Below are 21721 nucleotides of genomic sequence, written 5' to 3'. Positions count from 1 at the left end.
CTATAAAAACTGACGGAACTGTATGCACTTTTAAAAACAGTATACTGTTTAAAAACCCATAAGGTTTACTTTTTCCCATACTGTTCCATCTGTTTTTTTTGCCATACGGTTTTCTTTAGAAAAACGGATTGAAAACAGTATGGCAAAAACGTAGTGTGGACCCAGCCTTAGGCTGGGTTCACACTACGTTTTCTCCCATACGGGAGCGCATACGGCAGGGGGGAGCTAAAACCTCGCGCTCCCGTATGTCACCGTATGCTCTCCCGTATGTCATTCATTTCAATGAGCCGGCCGGAGTGAAACGTTCGGTCCGGTTGGCTCATTTTTGCGCCGTATGCGCTTTTACAACCGGACCTAAAACCGTGGTTGACCACAGTTTTAGGTCCGGTTGTAAAAGCGCATACGGCGCAAAAATGAGCCGACCGGACCGAACGTTTCACTCCGGCCGGCTCATTGAAATGAATGACATACGGGAGCGCATACGAAGGCATGCGGGAGCGCAAGGTTTTAGCTCCCCCCTGCCGTATGCGCTCCCGTATGGGAGAAAACGTAGTGTGGACCCAGCCTTAGTCGGCTTATATTTTTATCTTTGTGACTGTGCTCCTTTAAACCTGATATCACAATAAAATAATGTTGACACCTCAGATCATTGTCATTTTCCCTATATTTTTTGCTTACCAGTGCCATACGTTGTTGAAATGGCTGATGGGTATCCTCCCATTCCCTGCCCAGGTAAAGTCGGCGTTGCTACAGGAACCACTGGCGTAGCCAGAGACTGAGCAGATTGGGAGTTATTTATTCTTTGATTCTATTAACAGAAAAAAAACACAGAAAAAAAAAGAACATTCTAATTATTTGTATCTTTGTACGGCGCGTTACATTTTATATTTTTTTTTTTGTAGAGGAGAAAAAAACACTTCAACATGATACAAATTAATCATTTAGCATGTGACTCCCATGAACTCTCCCAACCCTATCATTTACAATCTTTCAAGAGACCAAGTGTCGCCATGGTAACCCATTACATCAACTTCTCCTAGGCAATTGAACTTGCCACAAGTAAAGATTGCTTTATTGTGGGCTGAAAACAGACCATGTGGAAAATTGATGAAATATGCATACTGTACTATCATTGTTTCTTTATCATTCAAATGCAGAAATGTCATTAAAATTACCGGGAACCAGGCTCCGGCATAATTCACCTTAGAGCTGCGGTAACTACAATGGCCAGCAGATGACGGTAAAACTCCTATGTTTACTAATAGAGAATTCGTGATGATTTCTACTAACATATCCATTTAAATTCCCATATTAAAAGCACACAGGTCAAGGGACGGCACTTCTATGTTGCCATTTGGCCCTTTTATTTAACTTTAGATTGATGGAGTCTAATGTGTCACACACAAAAGTTTTGCCTTTTTCATACCATAACATTTTACAGCACAAATGAGCACATTCAAGGCTCCCGAAAAGCTTCAGCCACTTACCAGGAGCAGATCCACATCCTCAGACTGAGAGCGAGGGAAAGGAGTATTAATTAACAATTAGTACTCGTCCATTATTAATAGAGATAAAACCAATAAGAAAACAGAAGACTTCATGCAGCAGTAAAACTCCCAGCAGATATCTGGCACAATGCAAGGATTAGTTTTATGCAGCTCCCATTCATCTGCAGGATTTTTTTGGTACCCCCCCCCCCTCTCCCTCCTAACCACGTCTGGATGCCAAAGGATGAGACACTGGGGTCATTTTTTAAATCCCAACAGAGATTTCATTCTTAAAGGGACAAGAAATAAATCATGTGCTGACATCTTGTGTTAGAAGCAACAGAATAACTGCTTATGGGAACATGATTGGAAGCACATTATATTATTAATACATTTGCAGTACCATGTACTACAGTATCTATCTATCTATCTATCTATCTATCCCATATCTTTCTATCTATCCCATATATATCTATCTATCCATCCCATATCTATCTATCCATCCCATATCTATCTATCTATCTATCTATCTATCCCATATCTATCTATCTATCTATCCCATATATATCTATCTATCCATCTATCTATCTCCTATCTATCTATCTATCTAAATACAAAAAATAGGATGCAGCACACCACAAGTAGCAATCAGGAGTGTAGGTTTATTCCATAACGTGCAGAGGACAATGTTTCACCAGCCTCACGCTGGCTTTCTCTTTCTTGAGAAAGCCAGCGTGAGGCTGGTGAAACGTTGTTCTCTGCACGTTATGGAATAAACCTACACTCCTGATTGCTACTTGTGGTGTGCTGCATCCTATTTTTTGTATTTGGATTAAGGAACCGGTGGACCCAGGCTCCAAATCTATCTATATTTACTATTGCTTGATGTGCTGCTTCTATTTGGATTTTTTTTATCTATCTATCTATCCATCCCATATCTTTCTATCTATCCCATATCTATCATCTATCTATCCATCACATATCTATCTATCTATCCCATATCTATCTATCTATAAGGAGTAGGGAAGCAGCGCATCCAAAAATCCAAGAGATGGTGAAAGGTTCACACAGAGCCAGACCTGGGTCAGGGGTCCATATGTTATACAAAAGTAGATGATTCTGCAGCACACTTGATTCAATAAAAGGTGAAATTTATTCCATTTTCCAAAAAAGTGTCACAGAAACGTTTCTGCCAGCTCACCTGGCCTTTTTCAAGCTTGAGAAAGGCCAGGTGAGCTGGCAGAAACGTTGCTGTGACACTTTTTTGGAAAATGGAATAAATTTCACCTTTTATTGAATCAAGTGTGCTGCAGAATCATCTACTTTTATCTATGAGAGGAGAGAGAGGAGAGAGGAGAGAGGAGAGAAGAGAGAAGAGAGAAGAGAGAAGAGAGAGAGAGAGAGAGAGAGAGAGAGAGAGAGAGAGAGAGAGAGAGAGAGAGAGAGAGAGAGAGAGAGAGAGAGAGAGAGAGAGAGAGAACAAGGGTTATCCAGAGATCTGGATTTAAAACCCCCTCTAACTCTAAGAGAGAGATGATGTAAATGATAAATAGATAAATACAGATATAGATCATAGATACAAATAGATGGATAGAAGTGATAGATGTGCAATAGATAAATGATAGACAGGCAGACAGATAGGGAAAAAGGAAAATAGATAACTAATGATATAAAGGGATAAAGAAGGAATTATTGCAATAAAGAAAGATAGATGGGTAGATAGATTATAGATGAATAGATCGAGGGATAGGATAGGTAGATAGATGGATATATAAACAGACAGACAGATAGATAGATAGATAGCAGAATTGGTAGACGTAGCACAACCAAAGCAGTAATCAAAGTGCAGGGTGCAAATGGAGCATAGACTCATCCCTAGTCACAGACTGAAAATCAGATCCAAAGCCACAAAAAGGCCCAACAGCACTCCAAAATTGTGTAAGCAAACAGGCTTTATTAACCCATGTTCTGGTGGATGTAATGTTTCAACAGCATCCAGTTGTCTTTCCCAAGCATGAGAAAGACAGCATGATGCTGTTGAAACCAGAACATGGGTTAATAAAGCCTGTTTGCTTACACAATTTTGGAGTGCTGTTGGACCTTTTTGTGGCTTTAGATGGATTGATAGATAGATGGATCAGAGACAGATAGACAGATGATAAATTGAGAGAAAGAAAAAAAGAAAGGTAGGTAGATTATTGATAGCTAGAGTAATGCCATCCCATTATAGTCAATACTTGTATGCATAAAGAATGAAGGGCTGTTGCCCACAGTCATATATGCTACAGTAATACATGCGATATATGATAAAGTTATATATGCTACAGTAATATATGCTATATATGCTACAGTAATACATGTGATATATGCTACAGTAATACATGCGATATATGATACAGTTATATATGCTACAGTAATATATGCTATATATGCTACAGTAATACATGTGATATATGCTACAGTAATACATGCGATATGTGCTACAGTAATACATGCTATATATGCTACAGTAATATATGCTATATATGCTACAGTAATATATGCTATATATGATACAGTTATATATGCTACAGTAATATATGCTATATATGCTACAGTAATATATGCTATCTATGCTACAGTAATATATGCTATATATGCTACAGTAATATATGCTATATATGCTACAGTAATATATGCTATATATGCTACAGTAATATATGCTATATATGCTACAGTAATATATGCTATATATGCTACAGTAATATATGCTATATATGCTACAGTAATATATGCTACAATAATATATGCTATATATGCTACAGTAATATATGCTATATATGCTACAGTAATATATGCCATATATGCTACAGTAATATATGCTATATATGCTACAGTAATATATGGCATATATGCTACAGTAATATATGCTATATATGCTACAGTAATATCTGCTATATATGCTACAGTAATATATGCTATATATGCTACAGTAATATATGGCATATATGCTACAGTAATATATGCTATATATGCTACAGTAATATATGCTATATATGCTACAGTAATATATGCTATATATGCTACAGTAATATCTGCTATATATGCTACAGTAATATATGCTATATATGCTACAGTAATATATGCTATATATGCTACAGTAATATATGCTATATATGCTACAGTAATATATGCTATATATGCTACAGTAATATATGGCATATATGCTACAGTAATATATGCTATATATGCTACAGTAATATATGCTATATATGCTACAGTAATATATGCTATATATGCTACAGTAATATATGCTATATATGCTACAGTAATATATGGCATATATGCTACAGTAATATATGGCATATATGCTACAGTAATATATGCTATATATGCTACAGTAATATATGCTATATTTGCTACAGTAATATATGCTATATATGCTACAGTAATATATGCTATATATGCTACAGTAATATATGGCGTATATGCTACAGTAATATATGCTATATATGCTACAGTAATATATGCTATATATGCTACAGTAATATATGCTATATATGCTACAGTAATATATGCCATATATGCTACAGTAATACATGCTATATATGCTACAGTAATATATGCTATATATGCTACAGTAATATATGCTATATATGCTACAGTAATATATGCTATATATGCTACAGTAATACATGTGATATATACTACAGTAATATATGCTATATATGCTACAGTAATATATGGCATATATGCTACAGTAATATATGCTATATATGCTACAGTAATATATGCTATATATGCTACAGTAATATCTGCTATATATGCTACAGTAATATATGCCATATATGCTACAGTAATATATGCTATATATGCTACAGTAATATATGCCATATATGCTACATTAATATATGCTATATATGCTACAGTAATATATGCTATATATGCTACAGTAATATCTGCTATATATGCTACAGTAATATATGCTATATATGCTACAGTAATATATGCTATATATGCTACAGTAATACATGTGATATATACTACAGTAATATATGCTATATATGCTACAGTAATATATGCTATATATGCTACAGTAATATCTGCTATATATGCTACAGTAATATATGCTATATATGCTACAGTAATATCTGCTATATATGCTACAGTAATATATGCTATATATGCTACAGTAATATATGCTATATATGCTACAGTAATATATGCCATATATGCTACATTAATATATGCTATATATGCTACAGTAATATATGCTATATATGCTACAGTAATATCTGCTATATATGCTACAGTAATATATGCTATATATGCTACAGTAATATATGCTATATATGCTACAGTAATACATGTGATATATACTACAGTAATATCTGCTATATATGCTACAGTAATATATGCTATATATGCTACAGTAATATATGCTACAGTAATATATGCTATATATGCTACAGTAATATATGCTATATATGCTACAGTAATATATGCTATATATGCTACAGTAATACATGTGATATATACTACAGTAATATATGCTATATATGCTACAGTAATATATGCTATATATGCTACAGTAATATATGCTATATATGCTACAGTAATACATGTTATACAGTATAACTTCATCTAGACAATTTTAGCTCTTTCAGATATCACAAACACGTAACTATAAAAACACCCAAATGTCAAAAACCAAGAGAGATCCTATAAAATGTGGGTGCATGTTATCGAGCTAAAACCCATAAGTAAAATCATGTATTACCACAGAGGGCATTGTATTCTTGCTGCCAGGTGGAATAAGAACTCGGAGGTCAGGTTTGCGATTGTTCATCCCCAGGTTCATTGGCGGTGGCGATTTCGTTTGCATATTTTTATTTAAGTTACCAGGTGAGACCAGCAGACCTGGCGAGTTACGATGGTTGCCATACCCATTACCTGTTGAAAAGGTTAAAAAAGAAAAAAGAAACGTGTTTTAGAAAATGAAGTTTACGTGTAATCTGTTTTTATTGATATCAGCAAAATAGAATACATGTCCCCAATTTAGGAGAAAATGGGGGAGATTTAGCAAAACCTGTGTAGAGGAAGAGTGGTGCAGTTGCCCATAGCAACCAATCAGATCGCTGCTTTCATATTTCTTTTTAAAAATGAAAGAAGCAATCTGATTGGTTGCTATGGGCAACTGCACCATTCTTCCTCTACACAGGTTTTGTGAAATCTCCCTTCATGTTTCTATTTACTATAATTTACTGTATATGCATAATATATCTATAGCAGTGGGGGCCTTAAAGGGGTACTCCCGTGGAAAACTTTTTTTTTTTAAATCCACTGGTGCCAGAAAGTTAAACAGATTTGTAAATCACTTCTATTATAAAATCTTAATACTTCCAGTACTTTTTAGGGGCTGCATACTAAAGAGAAATCCAAAAAAGAAATGCATTTCCTCTGATGTCACGACCACAGTGCTCTCTGCTGAAGTCTGCTGTCCATTTTAGGAACTCTCCAGAGCAGCATATGTTTGCTATGGGGATTTTCTCCTGCTCTGGACAGTTCCTAAAATCGACAGCAGAGGTCAGTAGAGAGCACTGTGGTCAGGACATCAGAGGAAATTCATTTCTTTTTTGGATTTCTCTTTAGTATACAGCCCCTAAAAAGTACTGGAAGGATTAAGATTTTTTAATAGAAGTGATTTACAAATCTGCTTAACTTTCTGGCACCAGTTGATTTAAAAAAAAAAAAAAAAAAAAGTTCTCCAAGGGAGTACCCCTTTAACTCCATCACAGTCTTCGACATAACATTAATCCACATAAATAACTTTAATACACGACAACAGTTATGGACAGTGTTTCCTTTTATTCTTACTTTATTTAGGTATTTGGGTGTAAAGAAAACATAGCACCCCATAAAAGAGGGGAGTAGGTCTATTGCTCTTTGTGTCTAGGCTGAACATTTCTATGGAGATAGCAGCTGCATGGTATGAATTTGTTATACATCCGACCGTTGTTTCCAAACCATGGAGCCTCCAGCTGTTGCAAACTACAATTCCCAGCATGCCCAGACAGCCGTTGGCTGTCCGGGCATGCTGGGAGTTGTAGTTTTGCAACAGCTGGAGGAACCCTGGTTGGGAAACACTGCAGCAGACACAGGAGGAGCCAGTCCTGATGGGCATCACTGAGATCCTATATAGACAATAGAGCGGGGCATCACCCATAGATACATGATGGGCCCATATATAGCTCTTCACTGTATTATGATAAATTTTGGAGCTACATGTGGGCCCATCATGTATCTATAGGTGATGCCAAGACAGGTAGGTTTGTTGTTTTCTTTTTTGGGGGTGGGGTGGATGTATTGAACTTAAAGGGGTTATCCAGGAAAAAACTTTTTTTTTTATATATCAACTGGCTCCAGAAAGTTAAACAGATTTGTAAATGACTTCTCTTAAAACATCTTAATCCTTTCAGTACTTATGAGCTGCTGAAGTTGAGTTGTTCTTTTCTATCTAAGTGCTCTCTGATGACACGTGTCTCGGGAACCGCCCAGTTTAATAGCAAATCCCCATAGCAAACCTATTCTACTCTGTGCAGTTCCCGAGACAAATAGAGATGTCAGCAGAGAGCACTGTTGCCAGACAGAAAACAACAACTCAACTTCAGCAGCTGATAATTATTGAAAGGATTAAGATTTTTTAATAGAAGTAATTTACAAATCTGTTTAACTTTCTGGAGCCAGTTGATATAAGAAAAAAAGTTTTTCCAGGAATACCCCTTTAATACAGATCAATTCAATTTCACTGTGGTTTGGCTACCTATGAGATCCCCTTTCTTGGGGCATAAAAAGCCACTGAGATATAAAATGTTGATAATTCACATCAATATACATTTTCTTCCCCTCAAAATAGAATCATTTTCTGCTTTCGCCTTCGGACTACTGACAGGAAATAGATGGAGTCTTTTCTGTATAGTTCAGTGTTTTCCCAACCAGGGTGCCTCCAGCTGTTGCACAACTACAACTTCCAGCTTGGCTGTCCGGGCATGCTAGGAGTTGTATTTTTGCAACAGCTGGAGGCACCCTGCATCATTGAGATCCTAAACATACAAAAAAAAAGTGGGCATCACCCATGGATACTGAGCCCACCTATATCTCTTTACTGTATTGTAGACAGGTGTTTTATTTATTTATTCATTTTTATTTTGAAGGGGGGGGGGGCATGAATTAAACATAACACAGATTTCACTGTGGTTCGGATACCTATGAGATCCCTTTCTTGGGGTATAAACAGACGCTGATATATAAAATGTTGGAAATTTACAGTTTATTCCCCATGAAATACAATGTTTTTTTTTTTTTTTTTAACCAGAAAATAGCTGAAACGTTTTCTCTGTAGATTAGTGTTTCCCAACCAGGGTGCCTCCAGCTGTTGCCAACTGCACTGCTGCATGTTGGGAGCTGTAGCTTTGCAACAGCTGGAGACACTCTGGTTGGGAAGCACTGGCGTAGATAAAAAGAACAGAGGTGCTAAAGGCTGTAAGGGCATGCTGGAAGTTGTCGCTTTGCAACATCTGGAGGCACCTGGTTGGGAAACATTGACGTAGATAAAGAGAACGGAGGTACTAACGTATTTTCATGCGCCTTTTTTCCAAAATTTTCGTTTCTGCTTACCTCCTTATTTCTACAACCAACTTTCCCTCATCTCTCCTCTTTTCTACCCCTACGGTGCTAAATCAACACTTGATGAGAGATCGCTTCCTATTAGTTCCCAGCTAAGCGTCTCTTTGATATATCATCTTATGGAAACATATGTCTTGTTAATTGCATTTGCATGCTTGTGTCTGCTTTTACTTCTTTTGTGCCAGGATATCAACGCTTTTGACTGTTTCAGAACGAGAAAGTGATAGAATCGCTTGGTTAGGGGCAACTTTTATCTGCGGGGGGTTTGGAAGTGAAATGGTCATCTTCTTGCCTTCAGGAACGGTTAATAGTGGTGTGGAATTAACTTGCTGCCAATGACAACATCCACATTTTGTATCTGTTCTTTATAATCAGGAAGGGCACAGTGAAGGGCTGGTTAGTCTTTTTGTTTGCGTTCGGCTTTGGAGACCTATATTTAAGCATTATGGTTGCCAACCCCACCAAATGAATATTGTGTGACACGAAGAATGTCAAACCCACTGTTCTGTCCATTGACACGGGAGCCCATCCTTTGAAAATCTGGGATAAGTACAAGCATGTGGTTACATGAAGAAACCGGTCTTTAAGCCTCATACTTCGAAGCCGTATACAAGAGTGTGGTCTGTGATGGAACATGTTTAGTAGCGATAGTTGTTAACTCTGTACGAGAGAAAAGCTTTGTTGGAGTTTGTTTGGGTGGTGCAGAGATGAGGGGTGCACCCACGTATACCTGTTACCAGACCTACCAATGGATGGTTTATCATCCAATCACTCTACAGATGTGTTTCCCAGTTGAAGTTTTGCAAAAGCTGGAGGCACACTGGTTGGGAAACAGAGCTTTACAGGAAAACGTACATATATGTTTTCTTTGCTGAAACATGTCAGCTGTTCGACATGTTGATGTATGTGTGTGCACAATCGTCAATAAATCGGAAGCGCTGGACTATACATCACTTAATGGATGTTTTAGTAATCTACAGAAAAATGTTACTTCCAGATTCACCACCCAACAATGAGCATTGGACGCATTTTCTTTAATATTTGGGAATTAAATTAGGTTCAAAACAGTTGTTTAATCTGCAAAGTACGGAAAGGGTTACATGTAAATCAATTGCTATTAGCTGGACATATATGCATGCAAGATCTTTCCAAATCTCCATATACACATGCACACTCGGCTCAGATGAATGTGTTTTTAGGGGAGAAAAGGGTGAAAGCTGCTGCCAGACAAGTCTAGTCATATAGTTGAAATCCACCTGAGGTCACCCTACACATTACCACCCTACACTTATCTCACGCAGAGGCGTAACTTGTAGCTTCTGGGTGCCGATGCAAAATCAGCAAAAGGGCCAAATATGCCAATTATAACATTGGTCTCTTATGGGGCAGATGTGCTTAGGGGACCCTTAAGGCACCAGGGTCCTTGCGTGACTGCTACCTCCTCCCCCCCGTATAGCTATGCTCCTGATCTCCCACATATGGACAGCTTTAGTTTCTAAATCTGGCATACTGACTGACCCTAGTCTCAATATAAGATGGAACTTTTAATGCACATCAGATGGAGTTTACCATTTCAGTACACTTTGTACACCTAATCCACACAAATTTTCTATTTACAGTCGTATCAGCCGTCAACACTGGGTGCAGCACACTACACTGTTTGCATAGAGCAATACACTTTTGGAATAGTGTAACATGCACCTTGACAGCCACTGGGCTTTTACACATGGCCTGGCACACTGTGATATATCGTGATGTATTGGTGCCATGATGTTGTTGGTGTAAACTATATCTGTGGGTCCCCAGGTGCTGTACACAGGAAATGAAAGTATTAGGAGGCTGGAAATCTGTGTTTTATATTGGAGAGGACCTGTGGCCAAACCCCCAAAAATCACATTGCATTATTGTTAAATAGCTTAAGATGCACCGATCCCACATCTTTTTGCGGTCTTTTATACACCCTTCCCTTCCTGAGATATGAGGGTTTATAATTTGCCAGACAATTTAAGGAATCAGTCAGATGGGCGTGAACTTTAATTTAAAAAATGGGAGTGACTATGTGGTGATGGGCAGAATTATATAGTAAGGGGGTGTGTATTAGAGCACTGGGATTGGGAGCCTGCACAGGTGGTAATGAGGTTGTTGTGGGTGCAAGCATATGGCCACACAACATCCTGCGGCTGATGAAATTGCACAAGGAGTGATAAAATGGCACAAGGAGTGATAAAATGGCACAAGGGGGTGATGAAATACCACAGGGGGCTGATGAAATGGCACTGGGGAGTAATGAAATGACATGGGGGAGTGCTATTTCTAAAAGCTGTGAAAAAATGTTTGCAGGAGTGGGTGGTTTTGTACACACATGTTGCAGGAGTGAGCAGGAGCGGAACACACACCTTGTGGGAGTGGGTAGTAATAGTCAGAAATCCAGCAGGAGCGGGTGGGAATGAGATTAAGAAAACAGTACTGCATAGGACTCTAGTGTGTATTAGGCATACACACCCCTCAATGTACAACATTCACACCCCCTGACTCTATTATCCTGCCAATCACCCGATCATTACTAAAATTAGGTTCTCGCCTATCTGACTGATTCTCTGAATTGTCAAATTATAAACTCAAATATCTCGGTAACAGGAGAGCATATCAAGAAGCTGTAAAAAGACGTGTGATCAGGGCACTCTAAGTATTTCATGCAAACAGCAAAATCTATTCTTTTGGGTTGGCCACAGGTTCTCTTTAAAGAAATACAGCAATGACACCCTGAGAAAGTCTATTAGAAAAAACACCAAGTTTTGGTGATGCTGCTTGGCTTTTTTTTTCACCTGACAAAAAAATTTCCTGGCCAGACCACCCTGGCTTCTTGGTGCCTCTCTTGATGCCGTATATACTCGAGTATAAGCCGACCCGAATACAAGCAGATGCCTCTGATTTTACCCCAAAAACCCAGGAAAAGTTATTGACTCGACTATAAGCCTAGGGTGGGAAATACATCCCCCCATGTCATCATCTAGACCCCCGTCATCATCCCCCCCTGTCATCATCCAGACACCCGTCATTAACACCCCCGTCATCATCACCCTGCCATCATCCCCCCCTTCATCATCACCGCCTGTCATCATCACCGCCTATTATCATCCCCCCCCTTCTTCATCACCGCCTGTGAATCCCTTCAGTGATCTTCAACCTGCGGACCTCCAGATGTCACAAAACTACAACTCCCAGCATGCCCGGACAGCCCTCGGCTGTCCGAGCATGCTGGGAGTTGTAGTTTTGAAACATCTGGAGGTCCGCAGGTTGAAGACCACTGCCGGGCTTTCCTCATCATCCAGACCCCCCTTTAGTTTTCTACTCACCTACCCTCGGTGGGAAGGAAGGGTGAGCTGTTCCGGGCCATCTATGCTGCAGGGACCGTCCGGTGGGGAGGGTTAGTCGTTTCGGGCTGTCCATCTTCACCGGGAGGCCCTCTTCTACGGGCCAGCCCCGGACTAGTGACGTTGCCTTGACGACGATGCTCAGGGACGTCCGTCCCTGCGAATGAACGTCCCTGTGTGTCGTCATCAAGGCAACGTCACTTGTCCGGGGTCAGCCCGGAGAAGAGGGCCTCCCAGTGAAGATGGACAGCCCGGAACGACTAACTCTCCCCACCGGATGGTCCCTGCAGCATAGATGGCCTGGAACAGCTCACCCTTCCTTCCCACCGAGGGGAGGTGAGTAGAAAACTAAAGGGGGGTATGGATGATGACGAAGGCCGCAGTGGCCTTCAACCTGCGGACCTCCATATGTTTCAAAACTACAACTCCCAGCATGCCCGGACAGCGGATGGAGGTGCGCAGGTTGAAGACCACTGAAGCAGGCGGAGAGTGCTGAAAAACTCGGCTTATACTCGAGTATATACGGTACTTAGGCCCTGGGATAGATGGTCCTTCTGTACTCAACCTACACACCTGTATTGTGCATTATACATGCCTAGTAGATAGAAAATGATAAATTATACAAACATACATGCTAAAATATTAAATGATATAATATACAATATATTAAACGTATATCAAGTATTAACCTGCTAAAGCTACCATTGCAAATGTTCAAATATCCTGGCTTTAATTATGAAACTTCTTGAATTTTTGATATTCTGTCACACATCATCCTAAGAATTTTCTTTGCTCTTTAAGACTGATAAAGTGATTTTTGACAACCAGTTAACACTTTTCAGCATTTTTTATTATTATTAAAGAATGTTGTTAATGAAAGGGGAAAAAAACAGAAAGAATATAGTTGGCATTTACTGTAAGATATCACGTAGTAAAAGCTGTAAATTGTAACCTGCAACAAAGAGTTAAAGGAGAATACTTCATTTAAATTTGAAAGATAAAAAAAAAGCAGAAACATTAAGAAAAAACCCTATAAAATGTATGGTTGAAACCTGCTCTAAACCTATACTTTACAATTACATTCCGTCTGGAAAATGATCAAATTAAATGGGGCTGTATGTGCTGTGTCACATTCCACTACCCACTTGAAAGTGCAAAAATTATATGTAATAAATGAATGGATTTCCTGACTATACAGTATGCGAAAATGGAAAACAGATGGATTGTAGAGTGAGTGCATTATACTTTTGGCTACGTTTTGAATGAAATACATAGTTACATGCAAAAGAGAAACATTATGAGCATACATTTAGAAAACCAAAACCGAAATTACGGCAATATTAAACATTTTCTGTAATACAATGTAGCCTGTGATTGTATTGTATTACAAGAAGGCTGAAAAGATTTGGGATTATTAGCTCTTTTGCACATTTCACGTGTATTTTATTATCACAGTGGTTGTAATGGCCTCCAATCAATTGCCATATTTTCTCTAAAATAACCACATATTTATACGACTGTTAAAACAGAAATTATGGATAGTTGTGTAAGGTTTTTGTTTAAATTGTATAAACTAAGCTATAAAACTAGCTATACCTAAAGTAGTGTTTTCTTCCTATAAATCATAAGCTGTTTTTGAATAGATACATTTCATTATAGTGATCAATACTGACTGCAGTTTGAGGCCATGCATCTTTTAGGCAACATCAGCAGTGTAAAGAAAGACTATGGGGGTGATTTATCAAAACCTGTGCAGAGGCAAGGTTGCCCAGTTGCCCATAGTAACCAATCAGATCGCTTCTTTCATTTTTCACAGGCCTTGTTAGGAATGTAAGAAGCAAGCTGATTGGTTGCTGAAAGCTGTGCACCTTCTATCTCCGGGATCTGCCGACACCTCTACTTAGGAGCTTTGAGTCGTTTACCCCGTGGTGAGTGCGGATATCTTTATGTTTTTGCTGTTTACTCCAAATATATATATATATATATATATATATCTATATATATATATATATATATATATATATAATCTCCAAGCAAGGGCGCAGCACTCCATTCAAAATTAAGTGCAGTTTTGTTATCTCATGAGACAATAAAACTGCACTTAATTTTGAATGGAGTGCTATGCCCTTGCTTGGATATGTACTGGAACCGTGAACGGGTTGTAAACGCTGGTACCCATTGGTAGCTATATATATATATATATGTATTTTTTTTTTTCACGTATACTTTACCTACTTATACTTTTGATCTCCTAGGGGAAGAATGCACCACAGCACTTATGTATTGCAATGTGCTAGACTTTGACAGCCCTCCTAGTTCTAGGAGTACTAATATGGCAGGCATGGGGCCCTTCACAGCCCCTGACTGCCATCTTAACCACTTGGCACCCTACAAGCATGTGAGAAGGGTAGTTGGTTGGGGGATCAGGTGACAGAAGCCCCCCAACATATTTATATTTACAAAAATAAGGACTGTTCTGGAAAAGTCAGGACGAATGGGCGCCTTTAATATGCTGGAGTGGCCATGGCTGATTATTTTAAATATGCCAGTAAAGCAAAGCTAAAATAGTTGTCCTTGGCATCTATCCTCTTTGATGAAAGGTATAAACAAAAAAAACAAAAAAAAACATTTTTCCTCTTGACAGAATATAATCTGTCCTTGAAGTTAAATAATAATATTAAATAAACAATCTCAAAATAAAGTGGAAGGAAAGAAAAACAACAAAAATGATATTTAGCCAAATATATAAATTTCTGATGAAGGGACACACACAGAGATGCACGTAAAATGCATTTGATTTCACAATGAGCTGAAAGGACTGAAATTCATCAAAGCCTCCGAACTTGATTTGGGCAGAGGTTGGCATAATTTCTATCATGAGATGAGCTGAGAGCTATTTATAAACTGTTCTTAATAAATATGAAATGTGTCTCGTGATTAGTATTTAAAAAAGTCTGTCTACTTAAGAACAAGTCCCTCCATATGACCGAGCTGTCAATTGATGACCTCTTCATTGTAGGATCAGCGTGAATGTAGACAATGAATACAAGTACATATGTCGTTCAGGTAGCTGGGTTGTCAACCCAACCAGAACTCATTAAAGGGATACTTAGCTGCTTAGAGTTTGGAACAAACTGTTCTGAACACTGGAGCCGGCGCCAAGAGCTCGTGACGTCATAGCCCTGCCCCCCCCCTCATGACATCACGTACCGCCCCCTCAATTCAAGTCTATGGGAGCTCCTGGTGCCGGCTCCAGTGTTCAGAACAGTTTGTTCCAAACGCTGAGCAGCGGAGTACCTCTTGCAGGTTCGAGACAAATGTATCTCAGCTTCTGGTATTTGTTTTGACCCTTTTTGTGAAGACATATTAAAAAAAATAAATGTGTTTCTGATGTCCTAAATCCCAGGTAACAGACTCCATCAGCACGATTTTGCCACCACCCAAACAGCTAGCCTCCATTGGTCTTTATTAGCATTTAAAATATATGTCTGTCTTCCTCCTGCTCTCGACATGCTATCTCTATTATTTATGAATTGCTGTCATCACTTACATCTCAACAATTCCCTCTGTTTTGTAAAGCCTGTGAGTTTGAGCCGGGGAAACAATTTTCAACACAATTGTACATGTCTCTACAAATGGTATCCATTGGATCCAACTGTTTGTTGGTGGTATGTTAGGGTGAGAGGAACAATGACACATATATGATGTGGCTGCCCTTCCATCAGAGGCTTCTAAAACATATTTTATTAGTGTTTAATATGGCACGATACAAAAAAAAACCCTTATGCACCACCTCCTACATGCAACTTAAACAGTTATATATTGTGCTCGGTCGCTGCTACACCTGCATTCTGCCTACTGGGACACAGACCTAGTCGAATGCCATACCGAGTATTTAGACTGGCACAACACATCTTACTAGCTACTCGCATTTATATTGCTTATCAGTGGAAGCAGATTACTCTGTCCTTGCCTCCAGTCCTTGCTCGTATTAATAAAATAATGCTTAGTGAAAAACTGTCCGCCATCCGAGAAGACTCGGTGGAGAGGTTTAATGTGGTCTGGGATCCCTGGATCTCCTCCTCTTACTGTCCCCCTATGACTCATTGCTTATCACTTTATTAGTGAGCGAGAGTGTCACCATTATACTTACATTTCTCTAGTGTTATTGTCAGTAGCCTATTCTCTCATTTTGCTAATATAAGATAACATTGTACTCATTACCACTATTTTGTTGATGTATGTAGACTGGTTGATATAGCTTGTTGGTTCTTTGCTGCCCCGTGGGGCTTTTGTAACGATTTCATTATGATGTTTTATTACGTTGTCATGCCATCTTTTTCACCTTCAATAAAGCATCTTTGTTTCACTGGTAAACAGTTATATATTGAAGTTAGAAATCTGCCAACTCTGGAGGAGTGATATGCAGAGATAGCCCACATCCAACAAATAAAAAAGGTGTAACCCCGGCAGAAAAAGGCCATTGTTATAACATTTAGTATCGATGATTGGTTTCCAGTCTTCTAGCACTTACATAACTCTTTTAAGTTAAATAAGTAGTGCAGTAAAACATAACTTATTCCCGGTCCAAAGGGAATAAATTATAGATTGTGGTGGGTCCGACCACTGGGACCCCCGGCAATCTCCTGAACGGTAGTCTCCAAAAAGTGCCTGTTCAGACCCCTGCAGAAAGCCGCGGCCGACATGCCCCCTCCATGTATCTCTATGGGATACATGGAGGGGGCAGGTCAGCCGCCGCTCTGTACGGGAGTCAGCACTGCTCCTTTCAGCAGACTGCCAGGGCCCCGTTCAGGAGATAAGTTATGTTTCACTACAGAACTCCTTTAACATTTATACCATTTTGGGTCCTGCATATGAAATCCATTTTCTGGCACCTACTTGCATGGTTTCTCCTTTCTCTGGTTCTCTCCCCTTCCCTTCTCCCTTTCTCTTGCATTCTCTCTCCCCACCCTTCTTATTTGTTCTGGTATATACCATTACATACCATGAGGCACAATATGTACCAAGTAAAGGTCCATTTTCTTCTTGTATCTGTTTTTGGAAGACCTACAGATTTCCATCTGCTTTTCAACTAACAGTTCAATATTTTGTATAGTCTTACATGTGCTCTCAAGTTTTTGCTTGTAAGTGTGAAGTCTGTTCTATCCTATTCTTTTTTATGTTTTTATACAAATCTTTCTTCACTAAACTGAACTGAAGTGGAAACAAAGAACATATAATGTCATGATATATGTTCTTCCTCATTTGAATCATGACCTATATTAACCAAAGGTGTGGCTACTGCATCTGGAGAGGAAAATGAATGCTTGACGCTGATGTAAATATGACTTATTTTTACAGTAAGCTTCTAATTTACTATGACAGTAAAACTGAAAAAAGACTTTGAATTGCCATGAATAAAAATGAGATCCACTGTTGTTGATTGCACAGCCCTTGAAGTGCATCACTTAAAGAGTTCATGAATTTCATGGGATACAAAAGATCTTTAAAATACAGACTGCCTTTTCTTTGGGGGAAACTAGAGAGCAGAATTTAAATGAAAACTAACTCAACTTAGTTGAATTATCATCACATGTCACAGAGCTGCATTTCTAAATACTCTCAACACACCAACGGCTTATTGCATAAGACTTTAGTCATCAAAGTGATAGCACGAAAGACAGCCTCTTGTGTCCTAATTTTCATTGTATGTATTCCAAGACACCATCGTTTCTAGCAGAATCAAACTGGTTTACATGTAATTGTATTATGATTGCTTATTTCAGATCCATCTGACTGGTAGGACATCTAAATGCACCAACTATCGGTTATTAGACAGTGAGTAACACGAAGAAGGTTGAGCTGACCTCTCTGAAAGCAACAACTTGTTTAATAAAAAAAGGTCCCATTAAATCCTTCTCTGAAGCCCCCCTTCATGCATCAGAGAAGAGCAGTAAAACAAAAAGCAGGTCTGTCAGACCCTGGCCTTTCTATATTTATGTATTACATGGTTACCCATATGAATGTGTAAAGGGGGTAAATGTCCTGTGGAAAGGGGAGAAGTGTTTTTTGGCTGCAGTTGTCCTTTAAAGGGGTACTCCACCCCTAGACATCTTATCCCCTATCCAAAGGATCTGGGTCTCGTCCATGGGAACGGAAGTTCGTGATGTCACGACTCCGCCCCCATGTGACATCACGCCCCATCCCCTCAATGCAAGTCTATGGGAGAGGGCGTGACGTCCGTCACGCCCCCTCCCATAGACTTGCATTGAGGGGGTGGAGTCGGGACGTCGCAAACTTCCGTTCCCGTGGACTGGACACAGACCCTCCAGCGCTTCCGGACAAGAAACAGGTGGGTGCTATTTTGCGGGGGTCCCCAGGGGCGGGACCCCCGCGATCAGACATCTTATCCCCTATCCTTTGGATAGGGGATAAGATGTCTAGGGGTTGAGTACCCCTTTAAAGCCCAATAACAAACAGTTTTACCTGTTTGCAGGGTGAGGAATATTTAACTATATTATTTACAGAGCTCAGAGCATGCAATGCTTAAAGGGGTACTCCGCCCCTGGCATCTTATCCCCTATCCAAAGGATAGGGGATAAGATGTTAGATCGCCGCGGTCCTGCTGCTGGGGACCCCAGGGATCGCCGCTGCGGCACCCCGCTATCAGTACTGCACAGAGCGAGTTCGCTCTGTGCGTAATGACGGGTGATACAGGGGCCGAAGCAGCGTGATGTCATGGCTCCGCCCCTCATGACATCACGGCCCATCCCCTTAATGCAAGTCTATGGCAGGGGGCGTGAAGACCGCCACGCCCCCTTCCCATAAACTTGTATTGATGGGGGCGGGTCGTGACGTCATGAGGGGCGGGGCCGTGATGCAACGATGCTCCGGCCCCTGTATTGCCTGTCATTACGTGCAGAGCGATCTCGCTCTGCGCAGTAATGATAGCGGGGTGCTGCAGCAGCGATCCCCAGGGTCCCCAGCAGCGGGACCCCGGCGATCTGACATCTTATCCCCTATCCTTTGGATAGGGGATAAGATGTCTAGGGGCGGAGTACCCCTTTAACCACAAACACTGCAAAATACAGATATCCCAATTCACAATGCACATGGCATAACATACACTTAGGTACGGGGCCACTAGACCAACACTAAAAAGGGCAGAGGACTGTAAGGTCTCATTTTCTACCTTCTGCAATCATTTTTTTTTTCTTGCCAAACTCAGGCTTTCTACTGACACAGGATATATTTCCGAGCTATTACAGTAGATTAATGACATTGGATTATTAATGCCAGATTACCTAAAGATGATAACCAGCATACAGCCCAAGTGATTAAATATTTCATGGCTAGAAGTAACTATTGCAAAGCCTAGAGAAAATTAAAGGTGTAGCCTGAATGAATCCAATCCAATAACATAAAGTATATATACAGTATATATATATATATATATATATATATATATATATTTTTTTTTTTATATATATTAAAATAAGCTGCAATATATTAACTACAAGCAAAGACTTCCGCTTGCCTATATAAACAATCGCTATCTATACAGTAAGTTTCCAGCATGGCTTTGTACATGAAACCTCTTCACTGTCTGCCACGATAACACATTCCTGCTGCTTTACTTGCGCACTTTCTCATATCCGCCGCTATGATTCCCTGTTTTCATCACTTGATTATGCTTTTATTCTACAAAGTGTTTTTTTAATCATAAGACGCTTTGCTTGTGTCAAGTCTTTTCAATTACTTCAATACAATCCTGCTCTGTAATAAAAGCTTGGGAGCTTGTAAGCATTTCTACATGTTTTACATAAAGGAACGAACAATGCTGTCATCTTTTTTTGTGTTATTGGAATGTGTATAGAGAATTAGTCTACATTAAAGGGGTACTCTGGCCCCAAGACATCTTATCCCCTATCCAAAGGATAGGGGATAAGAAGTCTGATTGCGGGGGTCCTGCCGCTGGGGACCCCCACAATGTAGCATGCAGCACCCACCTGTAAGTACTGCTGGAAGCGTCGGAATATGTGCCTGGCCATTAATAAATGTATTCTACTACAACAGAATTCATTTCTGCAGATATACCTGATATGATGCAATATATATTTCTCTTGTGTGTAAAATGTATTTAATGCAACAGCAAATTCCAAATCCCCCATGATGCAGATTTACAGATGGGCTCCTATATACAACTGTAGGGAGTGCCCAATAAACCAGTGTCTAGGTGAATACAACACAGAGATTAAAAGGGTTTACTAAACTCTAAAAAGAGATTCTTGAAAATCCAGTACCTTAGTATCTCTTCCTGTTCTTATCACAGAGCAACGATGTGTTGCCCGGCATCACGTGACCATGGCAGACAATCATTGTGATGACAACAGGAATCGGCAGATGATCACCTGCCTGATGGGGTGGAATTGGTGCCAAATTTAAGAGGTAAGTATTTTACTAATATCAATATATCATTATCTTCCTTCTAATATTCTTAGATATGGTGAAAATTAATTGGCAATCCACAGAGTTCACTTTTAATGTGATTATACACAATGTATATTTATTCAAGATGTTCACCAAAAATTGCACTGAAAAGTGTTCTTGTGTGGGGGTGGTCTTCTAAAAGAAAATGGACACTATGTATAATGTATGGTGGACTGAAAATCAGTCACACTAAATATAAATTCTGTGGGTCACCATTAGAGCAGAGTACTGGCTGACTTGCTGGGTGAAAAGCCAAAATGGGTACTCCGACCCTAAGATATCTTCTCCCCTATCCATAGGATAGGGGATAAGATGCCTGATCGTGGGGGTCCCGCTGCTGGGGACGCCCGCAATCTTTCATTCAGCACCCCGCTATCATCAGCCTCTGGAGCAAACATTGCTCTGGGTCTGATGAATTAAAGGAGTAGTCCAGTGGTGACTCAGTGGTTAACAACTTATCCCCTATCCTAAGGATAGGGGATAAGTTTGAGATCGCGGGGGGTCCGACCGCTGGGGCCCCCTGCGATCTCCTGTACGGAGCCCCGACAGCCCGCGGGAAGGGGGCGTGCCGACCTCCGCACGAGGTGGCGGCCGACACGCCCCCTCAATACAACTCTATGGCAGAGCCGAAGCGCTGCCTTTGGCAATCTCCGGCTCTGCCATAGAGATGTATTGAGGGGGCGTGTCGGCTGCCGCTTCGTGCGG

At 39.8% G+C, this 21721-nt stretch overlaps 1 protein-coding gene across 14 annotated transcripts in view; it reads right to left on the bottom strand.

Annotated features, from left to right (window-relative positions):
* Positions 1 to 21721, bottom strand: part of MEF2C (myocyte enhancer factor 2C) — a 231646-nt gene that overhangs the window by 15888 nt on the left and 194037 nt on the right. For 9 of the 14 annotated variants that reach the window (XM_056538436.1, XM_056538454.1, XM_056538421.1 and 6 more), the window contains 3 exons: positions 6247 to 6419; positions 1488 to 1511; positions 679 to 808 (listed from right to left, as the gene is read on the bottom strand). In XM_056538436.1, coding sequence (XP_056394411.1) covers positions 679 to 808; positions 1488 to 1511; positions 6247 to 6419 — 327 coding nt within the window. The remainder of the gene's footprint in view (positions 1 to 678; positions 809 to 1487; positions 1512 to 6246; positions 6420 to 21721) is intronic. The other 5 variants (XM_056538468.1, XM_056538513.1, XM_056538495.1 and 2 more) reach the window with 1 other exon arrangement.

The sequence above is a fragment of the Hyla sarda genome, chromosome 1 (assembly GCF_029499605.1).
Source record: "Hyla sarda isolate aHylSar1 chromosome 1, aHylSar1.hap1, whole genome shotgun sequence".
NCBI lineage: Eukaryota > Metazoa > Chordata > Amphibia > Anura > Hylidae > Hyla > Hyla sarda.
The sequence above is the reverse complement of the archived record's forward strand: the minus strand, read 5'-3'. Positions and strand labels throughout refer to the sequence as shown.